Raw genomic sequence first — 20987 nt, 5'->3', positions numbered from 1 at the left:
GGCAACCGGCGCCTCCCTCTTGCCGAAGCAGGGCTGCCCACATCCGGGCACCCCCCGACCTAGCGACCTACTTCCTCCCGGTTGGGGTGGGCGTCGGCGAAGCTACCACCGCCATCTTTCGTGATGGATAATAAACCCAAAGGCAACCATGTTTGTTACGGGCGAAAGGGGACGGGGTGAAGCTGCCCGCGCCATCTTTTGTGATGGACAGTAACGCTTTCAAATAATACTGTAATGGTAAAAAGAGCATGGGGCGGCCAGGTTCGTTAAGGGCGACTAGGATGGCTTCACTGCTAATAGAAATAATGTGCGTTCGAAGCAAACTCGGGTGTGGAAACGGGCGGAGAGGAAAAAGAACGATTAAATCCAAGAGGGCTGGAAAAGTGGATGTTTAAATGGAGGACGGTTTAAAGACAAAGCGGGAAATAAACAAAAATGTGTCCGGGGTGGGGAGGGAAGGAGAAGCGTGTCTTCTGCAATTCAACCCCAGCCCCGATTTCCTTTTGGTCCCAGGATAAAGAATGGTGAACAGAGTGCCTCTGAGCAGGTACAGAGTGCAAATAAATGCATCATAGGATGCTCGAGTGTCAGTTTGTTTAAAAAAGGAGTGAGCCCTCAGGGAAAACTTAACACTCCCAACATTTCTCAGATGAAAACAGATTGTGTTTGTAGCACTATGTTTCGTTACCATTATTAATTACCTGCCCTTCACTCTGTTATAAATAAAATCTGGCCTTATTCCTTTATGGGGTACAAAAGAGCATAGCTGCCAAGTTATCCCTTTTTTTAAGGGAAATTCCATTATGCTGAATAGGCTTCCTCGCGAGAAAAGGGAAAACTTGGCAGCTACCGGTATGCAAAAGAGCCCTTGCAGAGTTCTCCATCGGTAGGAGGAAATAACAGAGCCAACCAGAGAATATTGAGAAGCAAAGCAGGTAGTAAGCCTGATCTTTACTGACTGTTGCAACAGGTTCTTCCCTCATGGCAGGACAAAGGAGAAGAACCAAAGCTTGCCCCCCTTTTTTATTTATAACAACACTAAGGTCCCAGGGCAGGTTATAACAAAACATAATATTAAAAACAATCCAAAACAACTTAAAACGGTTGTTCTTATATTTTCAGGATATTATGTTAACAAGTGACTAAAGTGCCTGTCATCCATAGAGCAGAACAAAATAAAGCATAACCAGTAAAACGCCTGGAAGAGACAAGTATTTACCCGGTGTCTGAAAGCTGTTAAGGATGGTACCTGGCACTGAGGCAAGCATTCCAGGGATAGGAAGGAAGCACCAGCTTAAAATACTTACCAATTTGTTAGTTCCACCTCCTCTACTATTACACATTAGTGGAGAGTCTCTTCTGCCTGCTGTATCAATTTACTCTGCAGCAACTTAGAGCGCTAAGGCGGCTTTGTTGCTTAAGGTTAAAGATATACTAGCAATTTATCCTTGAAATTTTGACAAGGCAATGCCAAGGGGCAAAAAATGATAAATGCCAGAAAATGTGACAGCAGGCAACTGCTGTATTGGGGAGGCAAGTCTATATCTATTTGACACTTGGAAATGTCCTAGAGCTGTATGTGTGGCCACAGGTAAGAGAACACAGACAACTGCTATTAATACCTGTGTCCAAATTTTCCTTCGGCAGAGACAAGCTGTAGTCAAGTTTCTTTACGTAGATTTGACAATCCTTAAGATTCTAAGCAGAAGTCCAAAACCATTTTTAAAAAAGGATTAACTTCCTCAGCCGTCCCTACTTATGAATAAGTCTTGTCATTGCAAACCAAACATATGGTTGAATTTTCTAAAGATCACAGGGAACTTAGAGAAAGACAGGAAGCTAAGTTGAAAGGGCAACACTGCAGGAGATTGTGTTCTTTAATTATATCATATTCACTAGAAACAACAGCTGTAGAGGAAAAAATAGATAATATGGTACTGGTTGTACTTAAAAGTGACCCATCATCGTAAACATGAAAATGGCTTAGCAACATGAGAAACTGGAGTCATACTTAGCTGACTGGCAGCAGCACTCCAGGGTTTCAGATATTCCCTACAGATGCAGACCCTCCAAGTGTCCATATTTTTAGAGAAGCTGTCTTGGTTTCTGATTTGATCCTGGAATGTCCCCCTTTTTCTCAGGATGTCCCATTTTCACTGGATAAATGTAGGAGGGTATGGCGTTGTCCGACCCCAAGCCATCTGAAGCCAATCTTGTATATAGCGAAGTTTTTGTTAATGTCTAATGTTTTATTATGTTTTTATATATGTTGGAAGTGGCTGGGGCAACCCAGTAAGATGTGTCGGGTATAAATAGTAAAATTATCATGGAATGGGACATCCCTGTTTTCATTGGAGAAATGTTGGAGGGTATGCAGATGTCAGGGATTGGAGCATCTGCTTTGCATACAGAAGGCCCCAACTACAGTATGAGCAACAGCCCTTACATTTGAAATGCTTATGTTCTGAACTTCCATCAAAATATGCTGGTAGAGTCCCATCCCCATTAGTGCATTTTAAGTCTCTAAGGAATCAAGCACTATTCACCCTCTAATAATGATAAAAGAAAGGGGAGTTATAATCTGAAACAGACATTTTGCTTTCCCAAGTAAAGAAAGGCTGACACAAGAGACAGACACTATTCTGGTGATTGTTGAAAGATTACAGTAACTGCATTTATCTGTATTCTTAGCTGAAGCCACTTACAGAATAGCTGTTAAGTATGTTAACTCACAAATATATCCTACAATGTCTCAGTAAAGCATGCACAGGAGTGCAGGTGGGAAAGGCAATCCTAAACATGTTGTTGTTGTTTAGTCGTTTAGTCGTGTCCAACTCTTCGTGACCCCATGGACCAGAGCACGCCAGGCACTCCTGTCTTCCACTGCCTCCCGCAGTTTGGTCAAACTCATGTTCGTAGCTTCGAGAACACTGTCCAACCATCTCGTCCTCTGTCGTCCCCTTCTCCTAGTGCCCTCAATCTTTCCCAACATCAGGGTCTTTTCCAAGGATTCTTCTCTTCTCATGTACTTCTCATCCTAAACATATTTACTCTGAAGTAAGTCATGCCAATTCCATTAGCAGTCATGCTCAGGTACAGCGTGTAGGACAGTTTAGGACTGATTTTTGTTGAACAGCTCATAACGAAGAAACAAATGTGGCCAAAGTGCCAAAAGCTTAAGGGGGTGGGGAGAAATAGTTGTTAAAAGAATTACAGCCTCCCATTTTAAAGGTGGAGAAAAGAGATTATAGAGAGAGATTATGTTAAACACGCAAACAAGTAGCAGTTATACAAATTATGCTAGGATCCCCCTTCCCCTTGCTAAGGCAGACAGGAAGATTTAAAAAGCCCCTTGCAATTTGATTTAAAACAGTTGCCTTTTCTGAAGTTTTCAGGCCACATAACAAAAAATTAAGATGGGAGATAGTAGACAGGTTTCTGCAACACGCAATGAGGATTCGTGAATGCTGCGTTACACTAACTGAAGTGTTAGATGCAGGATCTTTTTTTGTATTGAACCCTACTGGATCTTGTACATATGGCAATAAAGACTTGAGAATAGAGATATAAACAAATAATGATTTTTAAAACGCTGCTGTTAACAGCAAATGAATCCACATCTTCGCACTCGACTAAACAAGCCTTCTTGACCCATCTCCGGAACTCTCTGCTCTAGCCCAAAGCCAGCGCCGGATGCCTATTCACACCGGCCCGGAAGCACCGCGCTTAACCCGGAAGTGGAGCGCGGTAACCAGGAAGTGCCGCTAACCTGAGCCTCTGGCTCGCAGGGACGCCATTTTCTCAGCGTCCAGCTGCGACCATGGGTTCGTCGAAGCGGCACCGGGAGCGGGGCGAGACCTCCGAAGAACCTCCGCCTCCTGCCTCCGGCACCGGTGGCACCGGGACCTCGTCGTCGTCCCGCCACCGCGAGCACAAGAAGCACAAGCATCGGAGCAGCGGCGGCAGCAACAACGGGAGCGAGCGGCGGAGCAAGCGGAGCCGGAGCCGGGGCGAGCGGAGCAGCCGGCGGAGTGGCGGGGATGAGGCCGCTACCGCCTCCTCCTCCTCTTCCCGGGGAAGCCGTGCTGCCGCTAGCGGGAGCCAGGAGGGCGAGGTGGGGAGGCGGATCAAGCGGGAGAAGCGCGACGAAGGATATGAAGCCTCCCAAAGCTCAGGTAGGGGAAAGTGGGCAAATGGAAGACCACCCTTATACTCAAACGGCAACGGTTTTTTTAATTTGTCATTATTTGTTAAATGTGTTGGTCGCTTCTTCCCCGTCCCGCACTAAGGTAACTGAAAGTGACTTGAAATGCATGAAGGATCACATACATTAAAAAAACACAGCCCAAACAAACAAAACCTCAGAAAAATATAAAAGAGGCATCTTGTTTTTAAAAAGGCAGGATGGAAACATCTCGCCCACCCACTCAAAACCGCTGTAGATAATTGAAAGCCAAATGCCTGGGTTAAAATGGATTGTATTCACCTGGTGCCCGAAGATATGTAGTGACGTCACCAGACGAGGGAGGGCAGCATTTCACAAATGGGGAGCCGCCACTGGAAAGGCCCAGTTCTCCTGCTGCCACCCTCCAGACTTCCCAACAAGCAGATTAATGAAAAGGGGCCTCAGGTGATGGTTGAAGGGTCCATTTTGGGGACCTTATATGCCACTCTTGAATTCCTGGGGTGGAGGGATATATATCTGAGCAGCCAAATAATCAAGGAGATTCAAATGAACCAGATGCCTTTACACCAGGGGTGTAATAATAATAATAATAATAATTTACTATACCCCACCCATCTGGCCAGGTCTCCCCAGCCACTCTGGGCAGCTCCCATCAGACTATTAAAAACATGATAAAACATCAAACATTAAAAACTTCCCTAAACAGGGCTGCCTTCAGCTGTCTTCTAAAAGTCAGATAGTTGTTTATTTCCTTGACATCTGATGGAAGAGTGTTCCACAGGGCGGGCGCCACTACCCAGAAGGCCCTCTGCCAGGTTCCCTGTAACCTGGCTTCTTGTAGTGAGGGAACCGCCAGAAGGCCCTCGGCACTGGACCTCAGTGTTGAACAATGGGGGTGGAGATGCTCCTTCAGGTATACTGGCCGAAGTTCAAAGTGGTGTCCTCCAAATGATGTTGAATTCCTGCTCACATCAACCCCAGCTAGTATGGCCAGTGGTCATGAACTGTAAACTGTGGCCTAATAACATCTGGATACCACCATGAGGGCTATCACTGCTTTACACCCTGGAAAAGGTTGGGACAGGGGAGGAAGAGTAAGGCTGGATACTCCTCTTTATCTGGGAGTAAATGCCACCAAATTCAGTGAGGAAAGACTTTAGCTCTGTGGTAGAGCATATGCTTTGCATGAAAAAAGATGAGCCAGTGCAGCAGCCCAGGGCCCTCCAGATGTTTGGGTCTCCAACTCCAACCCTGGCGGTGCTGGCTGGGGGGTGATGGTATTGTAGTCCAAACCAACCAGGTTGGTGAAGGCTGCAACATACTGTATATTCCTGCGTATAAGACTACTTTTTAACCCAGGAAAATCTTCTCAAAAGTCAGGGGTCTTCTTATACGCCGGCGAGTATATCCCAAACTCTATATTTTAACTGGAAAAGTTGGGGGGTCGTCTTATACACCCAGTTGTATTATACACCGGAATATACGGTAATTTTCTGTATTCATTTGCTCCAGCAGAGCCCACACCTTACAGATTCCAACACTTCATAGGAATGTGCTTGGATCACCAAGCATCAATTCCCAAGCTTCCTCCCTTCCCTAGTTACACACAATTAAAGGCTCTTCACTCCCTGTCAACTAATAAGGGTAATGTGCTTGTTAATCTTTTAATGTGTCACAAAACCCTTGTGTTTGTTGCAGCAGACTTGATATGGCTTCTTCCTTGGAATTCTGTACGCAATACAGTATTTACTCTGCAATAACCCAGTCCTCAACTGATTTAAAAGCCAGGGGGTGGGGGTTTAGGCCTTAGAAAAAATGGCACATTATCAGTTATTGGAGATGTACCTTGAGTATTAATTGGGTCCCCGAGTCTGAATCCCTGGAAAGCCCCTGCTGTTCAGTGCAAGATGGACCGGTGGCCTGACCTGGCAAAAGGCAGCCTCCTGTGTTGTGGGCTAAAACTAATGTCATCTTTGATTATGGCTGCCTGGGGCTTATGGGAGTTGTAGTCCAAAATGTCTGAAGGGCACCAGGTTGGGGAGGGCTATTTTTTATCAATTCTGTGTTCTTGTAGATATATAGCATGAGAATTCTTGTGCTTTAGGTAATGCTGAATGATCAGAAAAGAGGATGATATGTTAGGTGTCGCTGTGTGCATTTGCATGGCTGTAAGGGGTTTCCCCTGACATTGAATTCAGGCAGACTGAGCCTGGATAGGATCAGGGCGCCCTATTTCAGCCCTGCATTTGCTGGCTTGGAAAGAGGGTCATTTGAAGTGAATTCTGGGGGGACAGGAGTTAAGCATGGCTACAATCCTAAGCAATCTTCAGGGGTGTCTGTCCCACAGAGTACATTACAATATTTAATAATATTTTTGGATAAAGAAGAGTAGCAGGAACATCTGAGGACCATAGAGATGACATTTTACTCAAAGCCCCCGTTCCAGTTGTTAGTCACTAGCCCTGCTTCATTTTCTTAAATATGTTAAATGTTGTTTTATTGTCAGCTGCATTGGAGCAGAGATTGAGAACCCGTGAGGCCATTTAAGAAATACACACACACTTGTCATTCAGCTGACATCACTGGAATGGAAGGGGACATCAGCTGATGGGGGTGGGGTTTGATTCTGTGTTGGTTGTGAGCACAAGGCATGTACAGTGAAAGCTCAGTGCAGTGATGTGTGAAAGCCCTTTTGCAAACTGCCCCATGCTTGGGAGGTTCAAAGGGTAACGTAGTGTTGCTTGCAAAATGGCTTTCAAACAGCCCCACACTGTTCTTTGAAGTCCTGACCACCTGAGCTTCAAAGCACTGTGTCACGTTGTTGTTGTTGTTGTTGTTGTTGTTGTTGTTGTTGTTGTTGTTGTTGTTTCTGTTTCACCTTGGGGCTGCTAATGCAGCGGTTTGGCTTCACCCCCAAAGGTGCACTCCATTATCTCTTGAGGCAAATGGATGCCAACAACAAAATTAGTTATATTTATAAATCGCCCTTCATCCAAGGATCACAGGGCAATTTAAAATATAGAAACACAAAAAGACATAACATAATAGCAAACAAAACAATAACTCCCCACCCCATGTAAATCCCATCCTGACTGCCTTTGAAGAAGGTTGGAATCTAAACATGAAGGTGGGAGAAATGCAAGAACGCTCGTAGCTTGGGCTAAATATTTCTTTTTCCTTTAACTAACCAAACTTCTCTCTGTCTTTATTCCCAAACAGTTGTCGGTCCAAAGTCTAGCTCGGGAGATGCTTCCCTCAGCATTGAGGAGACAAAGTGAGTGCAACAGTATATCTTTCTGTATCCCTATCGTTTTGAAAATGCCTCCTGCTGTGGTCTTTTGACAGCTGGCTCTTGCTCAGGGCTGACTAATTAAAACTGGCGCATTTGAGAGCTGCTAACTTGGAGCTGGGCAGAAAACTCCCCAGAGTGATCTCTGAGAAGCAGGAAGTTGCTGCTAAGGGAATGAAGCCATTGTGACTTGCAGTGATTTGCTGAGCAGGGTTTGATAATTTCTGCCTTTCTCTCAACAGCAAGCTTCGGGCTAAACTTGGGCTGAAGCCTTTGGAGATCAATTCTGTCAAAAAAGGTGAGTGATTCAGGTTTTTGTGCCACTTGGCTTCAGGGCCTCAGGCTCCATTCAGAGAGTAGCCTTTGGTGTTCCTCTGCTGCTGCACCTTCCAGGATTCTTGCCTCCCCCCTGCTGGATGCTAAAGCAAGAGGAAGCATGGCCTGCTGGTTAAAGGGGAACAACAACCCACGCGTTGTGGCTCCGTTGCTTCCCCAGGCTTCTCACAGGTCCCAGTGTAGTGTGGTGGTTAGTGTGTCGGAGTAGGACCTGGGAGGCCAGAGTTCAAATCCCCGCTCAGCCATGAAGCTCACTGGGTGACCTTGGGCCAGTCGCCATCTCTCAGCCTAACCTCCCTCGCAAGGTGGTTGTGAGGATAAAATGGGGGGGGGGGAGAACCACGAGCACTACATTGAACTTTTTGAAGAAAAAGGTGGGATAGAAATGCAGTAAAGAAGCAGCTGAGCAAATAGGGTGGGGAGGCTGTGGGGAGTGCTGGAGGTTTTCTCCGTCCACCTGCCTTCATAGCCGTGCTCCTAGCCTGCCTTTCTCAAGGAATAAAACAAGGTGAAAGTAAAAGATGGTTCATCAACGCTAGTGGGGCTGGTGCTTGGGGGATTTTCTCTGCCTCCTTAGTTGCTGTCTAGGGCCTAGATTGGGGGGGGGCAGGAATCTGTGCCTGGAACCAGACAGTCTTTCCCTGTTTGCCCTGCCAGTGCTTTTGATACCACAGTCTCCTTAAGGGATGTGACTTGGAGGCTCCATTTTAAGGTGGTTCTCATCCTCCTTGAAGAGCCAGTACATTCTGAAGTGGTGCAATTTACCACCTTGGGGTTGAGTAAGCCTTAGCTACTGGGGGCTCAGAACTTGGGCACTGCAGAACCCAGTGGACTCTTGTAAGAAGAGGTTTCCTCCATCCTAGTTCAGCTACCTATTTTTAAAAAGAGATGCCTAAGGCAGCCATCTTCCCATCCTTCATGACCCTTTGATAACCTCTGTTTTTTTTTCACCCTGCAGAAACTGGCAGCAAGGAGGACCCTGTGGCAGCTGAGGTCATCAACCCAATAGTGTTGAAGCAGCGAGAGGAGATCCGGGAGAAGCTCGCTGCTGCCAAGGAAAAGAGGCTCCTGAACCAGAAACTAGGGTACAATTTCCATTTTCAGCTGCTCCATCTAAATCAAAGATGTAATAGTGTGTGTGTATGTATGACTTCATCTCCCATCATCCTAATCACTCACCATATTGGCCAGGGCTGCTGGGAGTTGGAGTTCCTCAGCCTTTAGAGGGCACCATTTTGGCCTACCTGGTAATTCTGCCCTCAGTTTTTTCAGGGGAGGGATATCTCTGCTTTTTTTTTGGAAAGGGACATCTCCTTTGAGGCACTGACCTGGATCTCCTACTCTGATCCACTAGCACAGGCATCCCCAAACTGCGGCCTTCCAGATGTTTTGGCCTACAACTCCCATGATCCCTAGCTAACAGGACCAGTGGTCAAGGATGATGGGAATTGTAGTCCAAAACATCTGGAGGGCTGAAGTTTGGGGATGCCTCCACTAGCAGGTTAGGTTTCCAGCTTGGCTGACTCCTTACTCCAGTGGTTGGCAATTTCATCATTTAAACTGCTTTTCTGAATTATTTAGTTGTTTAAAATATTTGTATCCTGCTTTAACTGGAAATTACTTGATGGCAACTTACTGACCAACAGCTTTTAAAACTAATGCAAAAATAATTAATAGTTTGCCAACTCTGTGCAGGTGGATGCAGCCGTAGTAAAGTGAGCAGAAAGTCCCATCAATCAGCACACTAAATAAAGAGACTTTAGAAGAATTGTATCTATATAATGCCAATACATAAAATCAACAGCACAAGCATTTTACAAACACACAAAATCCCAAATGAATACGATGAACCACCTGTAAAAAAAAAACAATCTGTTTCACTGAGGAGTCTTTCCGAGATCAAGCAGCAGATTGATAGCTTCTAGTTCCTTAGGAAAAGTTCTTTCATCAAATTCCAGCTTGAATCAGTAAGTCCTGTGGTGTTTTTTGATGGCTGCAGTTCTCCAAACTTGCCATCTCATAATAATAATAATAATAATAATAATAATAATAATAATAATAATAATAATCAATGACTTCTTATTACTGACTGTGGTTCTTGTTACTGAACTCAAGTCATTTTGGGGGCTTATGAAATGAAGACTGTTTTTCAGTCCGATTATATTTTATCCAGAAACACAGTTGGTAACAATAAAGAAGGTCTCTGCCTAGCACTTAAAGGAAAGTTGGCTGGGTTTTCACTCTGTCCTAGGTTTGTGAAGTCCCATAGCTGACTTAGCTCATTGTTAACCTTTAATCTTTTCTTAATGCCACATTCCCCCAAGTCCTCTTCTTGCACTCCTGTCCCACCCTGTCTTTGGTGAAAACCTGGGGTCTCATTGAAATCTTTGGGGTGGCTGGGGAATCTTTGGGGTGGTCATGTTTGAGCAGGGTGTTCTTCTGGTTTCCTGCCCTCAGGAAGATCAAGTCGCTTGGCGAAGATGACCCCTGGCTCGATGACACCGCTGCCTGGATTGAAAGAAGTCGGAAGCTGCAGCTGGAGAAGGATATGGCTGAGAAGAGGGTTGGTATTGCCCCCTTTGAGACCCTGGAGACCTGGCTGTACTTTGACGGGAGGTGGGGGCGGGGAGCCTGTTGTATCATTCAATGCCTGTGCAATCCTTCAGGAAATTTGGCAGACAGTATTCTGTCCTGCACTCCTGGCATGGTGGGGAGAGGGAGCCAGTTCACCTGTCCTTAATGCTAACTGGTTCCCTCCATGCCTTTGCTTTGCCCAAACCACTGGACATGTACTTCCCCTACCTCCACACCTTCCTTTCCTCTCAGTGTGTCCTATCTAGAGCTGGACTCTATGTTTTGTATTCTTTCCTGCCTTGCAACAGGCCAAGCTCTTGGAAGAGATGGATCAGGAGTTTGGCGTCAGCAGCCTCGTGGAGGAGGAATTTGGGCAGAATAAGAAGGTGAGGAGAGCAATCCCACAAGCACACAGACACGAGTTGGGTTCATGTCCCAACAGAGCATCCCATCAAAGGGATAGAATCTTCAGTTATAATAATAAAAGAATTGTAGGAAACATGATGATCGCATGGGCTGTTCTGACGCCTGCTTTTAATACTCTTCCCTGCAGGTGAGCTATAGCTCACGGGATTTGAAGGGTCTGACAGTCGAGCACACCATTGATTCCTTCCAGGAGGGGAAGACGGTCATCCTGACGCTCAAGGACAAAGGTGGGGGACAGAAACACTCTCTTGGGTTATTTTCTGGTTTTTCCACCCAGTGACCAGGTTGCGGGCTGCAACTCTTGCTCCCACACTTGTACACATGCAGTCACATACATATGTGTGCTATCTGTTTCTCTCTCTTTCTCTCTCATGCAAGGACACACACACACTCTCAGCATTTCCACCTCTCCCTACCCAAGCTCTGGGGTGCATGGAAACTGGGAGGAATTCAACATTCACATCTTGTTCTGCGGGGTTCTCCTGACCTTCCCCCAAGCCAATTTCAGGAGGGGGCATGGGGAGGGGGAAGTTCTGTTGAGCTAGCAGAAGTCCATTTGAGATTTATTCTACATATTCAATCTGTACAAAGTAAAAGGCGTTTCCACAATTCTGCGCTTTCCCCTTGCCCACCCTGCCAGAGATGGACCTTTGGGGTCTTTCCAATGGGAGGAGATATCTGAACCTGGTGAGCAGGTCCTTATGTGCAAAGGGAGGGTCTAGGTTGGCGTCCAATGAGACAGGGTTCGGGTTCAACAATTGGTCAGTAGCATTAGAAAGAGTTATGTTGTGAAGTGGCTGATTTCAAGCTGACTGCCAGCTTCCGTTTAGGAGTCTTGGAGGAGGAGGGCGGTGATGTGCTGGTGAACGTCAACATAGTGGACAACGAGAAAGCCAAGAAGAACGTGGAGCTGCGCAAGAAGAAGCCGGAATACAAGCCCTATGAGGAAGAGGAGACCGTGGACGACATGGTGCTCGTAAGGGAGCTTCCTTGTTTTGTTGTTTATGGGAGGGGACCAGGCAGAATATACATAATACAGCCTTGGGACAGAATTAAAACCAAGCATGGCATGGCAGCAGTGGATAGAGCTGCCCCGTAGCTGCTTTGGGCTGCAGCTCCCATCAGCCCCAGGCAGCACAACTGTATGGGACCTGGAAGCCCACAGCACACAGAAGGCACTAGGTTTGGGTACAGATATGCATTTCCCTCCCTCTGTAGTAGCTCAGGTTGCCCAAGGATAGGAATGAGTGGTTAATAAGGCAGCCTTTACCTTCCCCCTGAGCATCTACAGCCCACAGCCGTATATCAGGACGAAGCGGTCAGGCTCAAGTGTTGGGAGGAAGTGACTTGCTGGCAGGCTTGGGAGATTTCAAGTGTTGCCGCTCTTAAGCCTCCTGGCAAGTCTCTCTGCTTTGCCCACCAGCCCCTTCTTCTTCCAGGCCCCTGGAGCTCCTCTCGCATTGGTGTCCCCTTCCTCTCCTCTGATCCCTTCTTTTCTCCCCAGTACAAGCACAAAAGTGTCCTGTCCAAGTACGATGAAGAGATCGAAGGGGAGAAGAAGAAGTCCTTCAAGCTGGACTCGGTGGGGATGGCGGACGGGTCTTGGGAGCGGGAGCTGCAGCAGATCCGGGACAGCCTACACAACCGGGCTCAGACCCTGGATGTGCCGGGCCTCCGCCTGGCTTCAGAGTACTTCTCACCAGAGGAGATGGTAAGGCAGGGGTCCTCTATCTTCATGTGGTTCTTGGGGGTTCCTTGAGGGTTTTTGTCCACAACTCTTAGTCCTAGGAACTTAGGCTGGAGGAAAGAGCAGGTGTCCTGGTCCCTGGAAGATTAGAGGCAAGGGGGAAAGTTTCTGTTGTAAGAAAAGTCAAGAGGGGAAAATGGAGGTCTCGACAGGCTGTCAGCAGCAGGGCACAAGAATGGAGGAACACCAGGAAGCCTTTGGAGTGGGGAGGTCTCCTCTCCGGAGTCTCCTTCCCTTAGCTCTGACCTTTGCAGTGGGAGAGGATGAATGAATGGTTTGTTGCAGTCAGGAAGTATAGAAAAATGCAAATGTATCATCCATTTCTGGACATCAGCCCATAGAATTGTAGAGTTGGAAGAGGCCCAAAGTTTCACCACTGCAGTGCGGGAATCACAGCTAAACAATCCCTGGCAGATGGCCGTCCAACCTCTGCTTAAAAGCCTTTGGAGGTAGTCCGTTCCTATTGTCAAACACCTCTTCCCATCAGAAAGTTCTTCCTAATGTTTAGTCAGAATCCCCTTTGAATCTATTGGTTTGGGTCCTTCCCTCCAGAGACACAGAAAGCAAGCTTGTTCCATGCGAAAGGCCTTCAGATATTTGAAGTTGGCTATCCTATCTCCTCTCATTCTCCTCTGCTCAGGCTAAACATCCCCAGCTCCCTCAACCATTCCTCATAAGGCTTTGTTTCCAGGCCCTTGGTCATCTTGGTCACCCCACCTCTGCACACGTTCCAAGCTTTGCATTCAACTGCATCAAATACTCACTTCCATATAAATGGCCTGCCTTCCTCCACACCATGTGGCAAACTCCTTTCCTAAGGAAACTGAGCTCTTTCCACTTGGGAGACAAGCCCAGAATTCAAGGTGGGAATGCCAGAAACATGTTGGGCCTAAGGACTTTGCTTTATAGCCTTGAGTAACAGAAGGCCTTTGGGGTGGGAGAGTCTTGTATGAGGACCAGAGGGAAGGCCTGCTTTTTGATGCTTCTGCTCCTCGCCATAGAACGTCACTTTCAAGAAGACAAAGCGACGGGTGAAGAAGATCCGCAAGAAGGAGAAGCCAGTGAAGGCCGACGATCTCCTGCCGCTGAGCAGCAAGGACAGTGAGAGGGACTTTGGCTCCAGGTAACGGGCGGAATGGGGCTGGCTGAGCAGGGGAGGGGCTGCAGAAGTCGTCCGCGGCTCTTGAGTGCTGCTTCCCACCTCACGTGTTGCCTCAGTTGGTGTTCATCCCTCCTAGATCCCTCTGCCCAATAAGTGTTTCTGTGCTAGGTCCAGGGTGCCACAGCTTGTGATGGCATCACCTCTGGGGCAGAGAACAACTGCTTGCTGTGCTCAATGTCTCCTCTGCAATGGCTCTCTAGGGTTCGTGGCCGGGGGAGGAGGAGGAGGACTGCCGTAGTGGAGGAAGAGGAGGCGGAGGAAGATGGCGAGGGCTATACGGAATATGCCAGGAATGGAGCTTCAGGGCAGTTGCCCCAGTCAGACGACATTCGGGTGGAGAGAATGGAGATCAGCAGTGAGGATGGTGAGTCTGCTTGGGGATGATTGGGTGGCCGAAAGAGAAGGGGGTTAGAGGCATTCTCAAAGGAAAGTGCATAAAGGGTTGGCTGAAGGTGTCTTGTGTTTTATTTTCTTCATTTTAGACCTGTAGTGTTTTTTTACACAATTGAAAAAACCTCTGTACAGTCATACCTTGGTTTTCGAACAGCTTAGTTCTCGAACATTTTGGCTCCCGAACGCCACAAACCCGGAAGTGAGTGTTCCGGTTTGCGAACTATTTCTGGAAACCAAACCTCCAGTGGAGCTTCTGCAGCTTCCAATTGGCTGCAGGAGCTTCCTGCAGCCAATCAGAAGCCGTGTTTTGGTTTTCCAACGTTGTGGAAGTTGAACGAACTTCCGGAATGGATTCTGTTTGACTTCCAAAGTATGACTGTAATGGTGTTTGGGTTGATTTACAGCAGGGCTGGAGAACCTGTTTCAGGTTGAGGGCCCCATTCCCTTGGCCTTATCTGCCCATAAACTGAAACACTGGCTCTGGCATAGCCTGCCTTAACCGTGCTCCCTTCAGAGGTTTTGGACTACCAGCTACAGTTAGCCCTGGCCAACACAGTCTTGCTGATGGGAGTAATTTTATAAGCTATCTTGTTATATAGTATTTTTTGTATTGTTACTTTGCTGTTATTTTTATTTATTGTAGTCTAATAATGATTTATTGCCGTTGCGAATTTTGGTTTAATTATAATTTTTGGATGCCTTGAAAGTCCATCTTATTATGCAGGCTACTCCCCATTCACATGGGGGCTCCCCATTTACATGGGTGGTACCGCACAGCCTGCCCCATTCTGCCCCTGCTCCATTCCTCCCCCGCCCCATTCCAGCCCTGCCCCCTTGAAGTGCCCAAAACGGCACAGGCGTTAGTGGTTCACATGCAAATGGTAAGTTGCCTGTATTTAAAATGGATTATTGAATACTACTTTATTTGATAGGTTATTGTAAAATCATTTTTCCCCATTATGACTTATTTGTATTGGGTTGGGTTGTTCTAGGATGTGTGATCTTTCTTTTAACATTTTGTTTCAATGGGCTTGTAAACTGTGTTGTGTATAACAGCAGTGTGGAAAGGTGGCATGCAAATTAAAAGTGAAATGAAAATGAAAGGGGGAGTTAGTAGTCCAAAATATTCGGAGGGTGCAAGGTTGGGGGCAGGCTGAACCTAGAAACTTGGGAGTGAGGGTTAAAGGCATGGTCCATTGGGAAAGGGGAGAGAGATCTTTCTGAGCTTGAGGGTGGGGAATCCAGGGTGAAACTGTGGAAATAAGACCTTTTCGCCTCCTTTTCTCCCCCTCCTTCTGGCAGAAGACGCTCTGACAGGCCCTGACTCTCCTGCTGCCCTGGAGGAGGATGAGGCGGAACTGGAGCTGCAGAAGCAGCTGGAAAAGGGGCGGAAGCTGCGGCAGATCCAGCAGCTGAAGGACAGTGGGGAGAAGGTGAGGAAGCGGAGGGGATCCAAGTGCCAGAGAGGCTGACCTTGTAAAGCAGCAAGAGGTTCTCCTTGGCACCTCAAGGGCAAGGACAAGCGCGGATGCCATGGGGCCTGGGTAGCCACCAAATATACCTCTGCATCAGCTTCTGAGACCATCTCCTGAAGGTCATTTTTTAAAAAAATATATAATTTCAGAACGAACACAAAAAATAGATAGGGGGGAAAAACATAATGTATTTGGAACTCAGAAACTTCAGTCCCACCCCCTTTGCTAGAGAGCTGCAAGACCATCCAAAGGATATTAATTTTACTTTATCGGGGAGCTTTTAATGTTTGATGTATTGTGTATTCTCTTACATTCTGTTGGAAGCCGCCGAGTGGCTGGGGCAACCCAGTCTGATGAGCGGGGCATAAGTAATAAGTTGTTGTTGTTGTTGGGGCATAAGTATTAAGTTGTTGTTGTTGTTGTTGTTGTTGGGATTCAATATCAGGCCAAACAGATTTGTGCTTGATTGGAAGCAGTGTATTGTTTATTTTGTTACTTATGGCTTTTAAGTGCCACCTTTTTCTCCAAGGAGCCCATTGTGGCGTATGTGTTTCCCCCCTTCCTTGTGTAATCCCCACAACAACCCTACAAGGTAGGGTAGGCCGAGAGGCAGTGACTGAGCTCAAGGCCAACCAGTGAGTTTCATTGCCAAATGTGGATCCCTAGTCACCCAGGTCTTGATCCAACACTAACCACTGCACCATAGTCACATAATTCCGTAAAGGTGTTTAGTGTCTCCACAAATGGATCTCACTTTCTTTGACCCCTAAGTACTCTCTCCCATTTTCCAGGCAGCCTCCTGGAGGCCTTTGGTCCCTAGCTAGCTAGCTCTTCTTCAGTGTTACTAACCCTCCCCTGCCTGTCAACTTTTCAGGTCATAGAAATAGTGAAGAAGCTGGAGACCAGCCGAAGCCAAGAGGATGACGACGAGCTGGAGCGGAAGGGGGCCATAGTCTTCAACGCCACCTCCGAGTTCTGCCGCACACTGGGCGAGATCCCAACCTATGGGCTGGCCGGCAACCGCGAGGACCAGGAAGAGCTCATGGTAATAAGCCCCTAAGGGATGCTGGCTTGGTTGTTCAGCACAGATGAGACCCAAGTGGAATTCCTAACCAGCACTCTCTCCCAGTATCGTGTTCCAAGAAGCAGCTCTCCGATGTAGCCATGGCTCTTCACACAGTGCAGTGTTAATTTCTGGAACTCACTGCTGCGAGATAGTTTTCATTTATTCCATAAAATGTACACACTGCTTGATTGTAAAAAAGGAGCAGGGATATCCTCAAAGGAGTTTACAAGTATGTAGAATGCAGAAGTGTGGTCTAACCTGATTTCAGTTCATTGCTGGTTTTCATTATTATTTCAGTGTTTTAAATAGCTCTGTTTAACTGTTTTTACAGGTATTGTTATGTTCTCTTTGTAACTGCTTTGAGGTTTTTTTAAAAAACAATCAAACAGTATATACATATTATGAAATTAAATAAATTAAAGTGCGAGGGAAGACCATAACATGGGAAGTTGCCTTAGAGTGAGTCCATCTAGTACTGTCCACACTGATTGGCAGCAGCTCTTCAGGATTTCTGCTGGGGGAGGGGGTCTCTCTTCCAGCTCTACCTAGAGATGCCATTGGGGTTTCGACCCTTCTGCATGCCGAGCAGTTGCTCTTCCCCTGGCTTGTAACACATCTCCTCCTCCTCCTCCCTTTATCTCAGGATTTTGAGCGAGATGACGAGAGGTCAGCAAACGGGGGCTCAGACTCCGACGGGGAGGAGAACATCGGCTGGAGCACTGTCAACCTGGACGAGGAGAAACAGCAGCAGGATGTGAGTTTGCCTTTTGTGTGTGTGTGTGTGGGGGGGGGATGTTCCAGGCTGGCGCTCTAAGATTCCTTGGCAGCCAGTTTAGGACTGGCCCCCTTCCCCTTCTTGCCAGCAGCGGCAGTGAGCCCAGAGGCCTTGACAATATATAGAATATAAAATCTCCAACCCAGTACATGAATTTAAAGAAAAGCTAGATATGAAATCATAGAACCACTGGGAGTAACTGTGTACACCATCCTGCAGGGGTAATGTCAGAGGTTGTTGCGGCTACTCTAGAGTAAGGACTCTGCACCTGCTTGTCTTTAAACAATCTTTATTGGTGCGCGCTATGTACAGTGTAACGTGGTGTCAGGAACATGTCTTCTCAGTCCGATGCAGAATCCGGGACTGCCCCCCTGCGCCCCCTTTTCCAACATAAAAGGCGCGGGACGGACAGTCTCCTCCCTTTCCGTCTTTTCCTTAATTCCGGAACCGGGGGCAAAGGTCTGCGCTCCATGTTTTCCCTTTCCCCCCTGCTCTCCTCCCTCCGTTCCTGGCTGTGGGGCTCATGCTCTCCCGGGCTGTCAGAGCCCCGGTCCCCTCTTCCTATTTCCTGCCTTGCCTCTGCCGAGTCTGCGCTCTCATGACTACTAGTCGATGAGCTGCTCCTGATTAGAGGAGGGGGTTCCCTGTACTCCCTTCCTCTTACAGGTAACAAAACACGGGTTTAGATTTATAATACATTATAATTCCCGATACGGCCAGAACGTTTCTAAGCTGCCAGTGCAGATATAGCTACCAAGTGTATAATGTGCAGTTGTCCATCATCTTAGAAGTTCAGTGACTACTTCCTGAAGTTATTGATCTGGATACAACTGAGGATCAGGTGAGAGGAATTTCCCTGTGGGCTCCAAATTCAAAGGAGAGAACAGCAAACAGTGCATGGTGTCTTCAGTCGGATTCCACTAAGATATACATTTCCTTTCTGTAAAACTGGGATTCCAAGGGATTTCCCACCCAAATGTGCTGAAGGCATCTGCTGGAGCATAAATTCAAGTGGGTCAGTACAGGCAGGGTGAGCTGAGCGTGATCCCCCCCCCCTCTTTTGTTATGCAGTTCTCAGCATCCTCCACCACCATCTTGGACGAGGAGCCCATTGTGAACCGGGGCCTGGCAGCTGCTCTTTTGCTCTGCCAAAACAAAGGTAAGGCCTTGGGGGGGGGGGTGAGGGGCTGGCCAGAGCCTTCCTGCCACCTGCAGGCCTGTGTTGTAGGTTAGCCTTCCTTTGGTGTAGAGGAGGGGGCACCACCTGCATTTCGTGTCCTCTGGCACTCCTCCTCCAAGAGGGCTGCATGCGTAGGATATTGCAAGTCCTTTTTCTCTCTCTCCTCCTCACCAGGCTTGCTGGAGACTACCGTGCAGAAGGTGGCAAGAGTGAAGGCACCCAATAAGTCGCTGCCATCAGCAGTCTACTGCATTGAGGACAAAATGTGAGTGGCTTGGTGGGTGGGGGAAGGAGCTCCTGGCTCTCCAGTGCTAAATCAGGCAGGCAGAGATGCTTCAAAGGGTGGAGGTGGGACATCCCTGGAACCAGATAGCCTGGGGTAGGAAATTTCTAAACATGGCTAAACCAGCAGAGCTGAAGACTCTGTATTTGCCAGGCTGGGCCAGTGAGGTTAAGGCTGCTCTGTTCCCTCCTTCTCCTTACACAGGGCCATTGATGACAAATACAGCCGGCGCGAAGAATACCGGGGCTTCACTCAGGACTTCAAGGAGAAGGACGGTTACAAGCCAGATGTGAAAATAGAATATGTAGATGAGACTGGGCGCAAACTCACACCCAAGGAGGTATTACTAGGCAGGGCTATCAGCCCTCTTCTGGTATGATAGATGGCTTATATTATGGTATACTATGCATAGGTAAAGGTAAAGGGACCCCTGACCATTAGGTCCAGTCGTGACCGACTCTGGGGTTGCGCGCTCATCTCGCTTTATTGGCAGAGGGAGCCAGCGTACAGCTTCCAGGTCATGTGGCCAGCATGACAAAGCCGCTTCTGGCGAACCAGAGCATACTTTGCATATGGTATAATAAAACCAAGCAAGGCAGTTTTAATGGAGCAGCTTCCTCCCTTCCAGGAGTAACTGGTTCTCAATAGGGCAGCTGCCTGATAAAAGAATTTTGTGTGTGTTGGCTGGTTAGTGGAAACTGCTGTCCAAAACATCTGGGGGGCTCCTGGTTGGGCAAGGCTGGCTCAGTCTCAACTAATAGGCATCTGTGGTCTTAGTTCTCAGCCTTGGTCTGCTTGAGGTGCGGCAGCCAAGCCAGCTGAAGCTGTTTAACCCTCCGGTCTTCTTCTTGCTCCAGGCATTCCGACAGCTCTCTCACCGCTTCCACGGGAAGGGTTCTGGGAAGATGAAGACCGAGCGGCGCATGAAGAAACTAGACGAGGAGGCGGTGAGTGAAGGGAGAGGGAGGCACTGGCCGGTTCCAGTAGCGTGGAGGATCTGAGACCGCCCCATTTGCCTGTTCCCCAAAATGATGGGTCTCTCCAGGGCCTGCTGAAGTGGGAGGGGTAGCTTTTGCCCAGCCATTGAAATGTACCTCTTTATGTGACTGTGTGAGACATCGACTAGGGAGAGGAATTGTGCAGAGGGCAGGAGTACAGGGATGGTGAGGGAAGTGGTCCTGATTGGATCTGTCTCCTCTTCCTCCAGCTCTTGAAAAAGATGAGCTCCAGCGACACCCCTCTGGGCACAGTGGCTTTGCTGCAGGAGAAGCAGAAGGCCCAGAAGACTCCTTACATCGTGCTCAGTGGCAGCGGGAAGAGCATGAATGCGTAAGGAATTGCAGGGGGAGGGGATGTCTTGGGGCTGGTGTGAGAGAGACTGGGGTGCCAGGTGGGGAATCCTTCCTGCTAAGGAGAAGGGAGGCAGCCTTCTCTGTGGGTGACTCTGCAGCCTGTCTGCCTTGATAAAGTCCTGAAAATATCTCCACAAGTCACTCTCAAGCAGCCAGTCCTCACATCTGCAGAGTGTGGGGCAGTACTAAATGCTCATGGTGTGCTGTGTACCCTAAGCCATCTGTACGAGGAAGCGTGTGGCAGAGGCTTGAACCAGATGGATTATGGCTTTGTAGCTGCTGTTTCCACCCCTTTCATTTTCCCTGCTAGGGGAGAGGGGCTAAGATCTGCTTCTCCATTCTCTGGAGGAGGAGTGGGCAGGTGGTGTCTCTCTCGCTTGCTGCATCCAAGCCTTTTGCTAACTGGTTATTCTCTCTCTTCCCCCTTCACAGAAACACCATCACCAAATAAAGGTCTTTGCTTTCTGCATTGGAGAGAAATGTTTGCTCAGGATTCTGCGGAGAGCAGTACTGTGGCCAGGGTCCCCGCAGAGGGCCTAGGTCCATTGCTTCCTGAAGGAAACGTGTTCATCGTGTCCCTTCCCCACTTTGAAATATGGGGAGGGGGTGTATATAGTTGTGGAGCTGAGTTTTTAGCACCATTTTTTTTGTATCTATATATGTGAAACCAAATAGCTTAAGTAAAAGTAACTGCTTCCTCTCTCACTGTTGAGCCTCTTCCTTCTACTGTCCCGGTATGAACA

The 20987-nt window shown here is 47.8% G+C and overlaps 1 protein-coding gene across 1 annotated transcript; it reads left to right on the top strand.

Moving 5' to 3' along the window:
- The first annotated feature begins 3766 nt into the window (after nt 1-3766).
- SART1 (spliceosome associated factor 1, recruiter of U4/U6.U5 tri-snRNP) lies at nt 3767-20944 on the top strand. Its single transcript, XM_035098316.2, has 20 exons — nt 3767-4175; nt 7406-7460; nt 7718-7773; nt 8770-8896; nt 10269-10374; nt 10694-10771; nt 10939-11038; nt 11642-11787; nt 12316-12522; nt 13560-13681; nt 13921-14084; nt 15416-15546; nt 16463-16633; nt 17298-17408; nt 18501-18588; nt 18784-18874; nt 19097-19232; nt 19750-19839; nt 20100-20221; nt 20677-20944. The coding sequence occupies exons 1-20, from the start codon at nt 3821-3823 to the stop codon at nt 20693-20695; spliced, it is 2475 nt and encodes an 824-aa protein (XP_034954207.2). The 5' UTR covers nt 3767-3820; the 3' UTR covers nt 20696-20944.
- The last annotated feature ends 43 nt before the right edge of the window (nt 20945-20987 follow it).

Source organism: Zootoca vivipara, chromosome 17 (genome assembly GCF_963506605.1).
Source record: "Zootoca vivipara chromosome 17, rZooViv1.1, whole genome shotgun sequence".
Classification (NCBI taxonomy): domain Eukaryota; kingdom Metazoa; phylum Chordata; class Lepidosauria; order Squamata; family Lacertidae; genus Zootoca; species Zootoca vivipara.
Note: the sequence above shows the minus strand (reverse complement) of the source record. Positions and strands in the feature narration are given on the sequence as shown.

Coding starts and splice junctions, on each gene's coding strand:
- SART1 (XM_035098316.2), top strand. CDS start 3,821: ATGGGTTCGTCGAAGCGGCACCGGGAGCGGGGCGAGACCTCCGAAGAA. Junction 17,409..18,500: donor AGGAGAAACAGCAGCAGGAT/GTGAGTTTGCCT, acceptor TTTGTTATGCAG/TTCTCAGCATCCTCCACCAC. Junction 19,233..19,749: donor GCAAACTCACACCCAAGGAG/GTATTACTAGGC, acceptor TTCTTGCTCCAG/GCATTCCGACAGCTCTCTCA.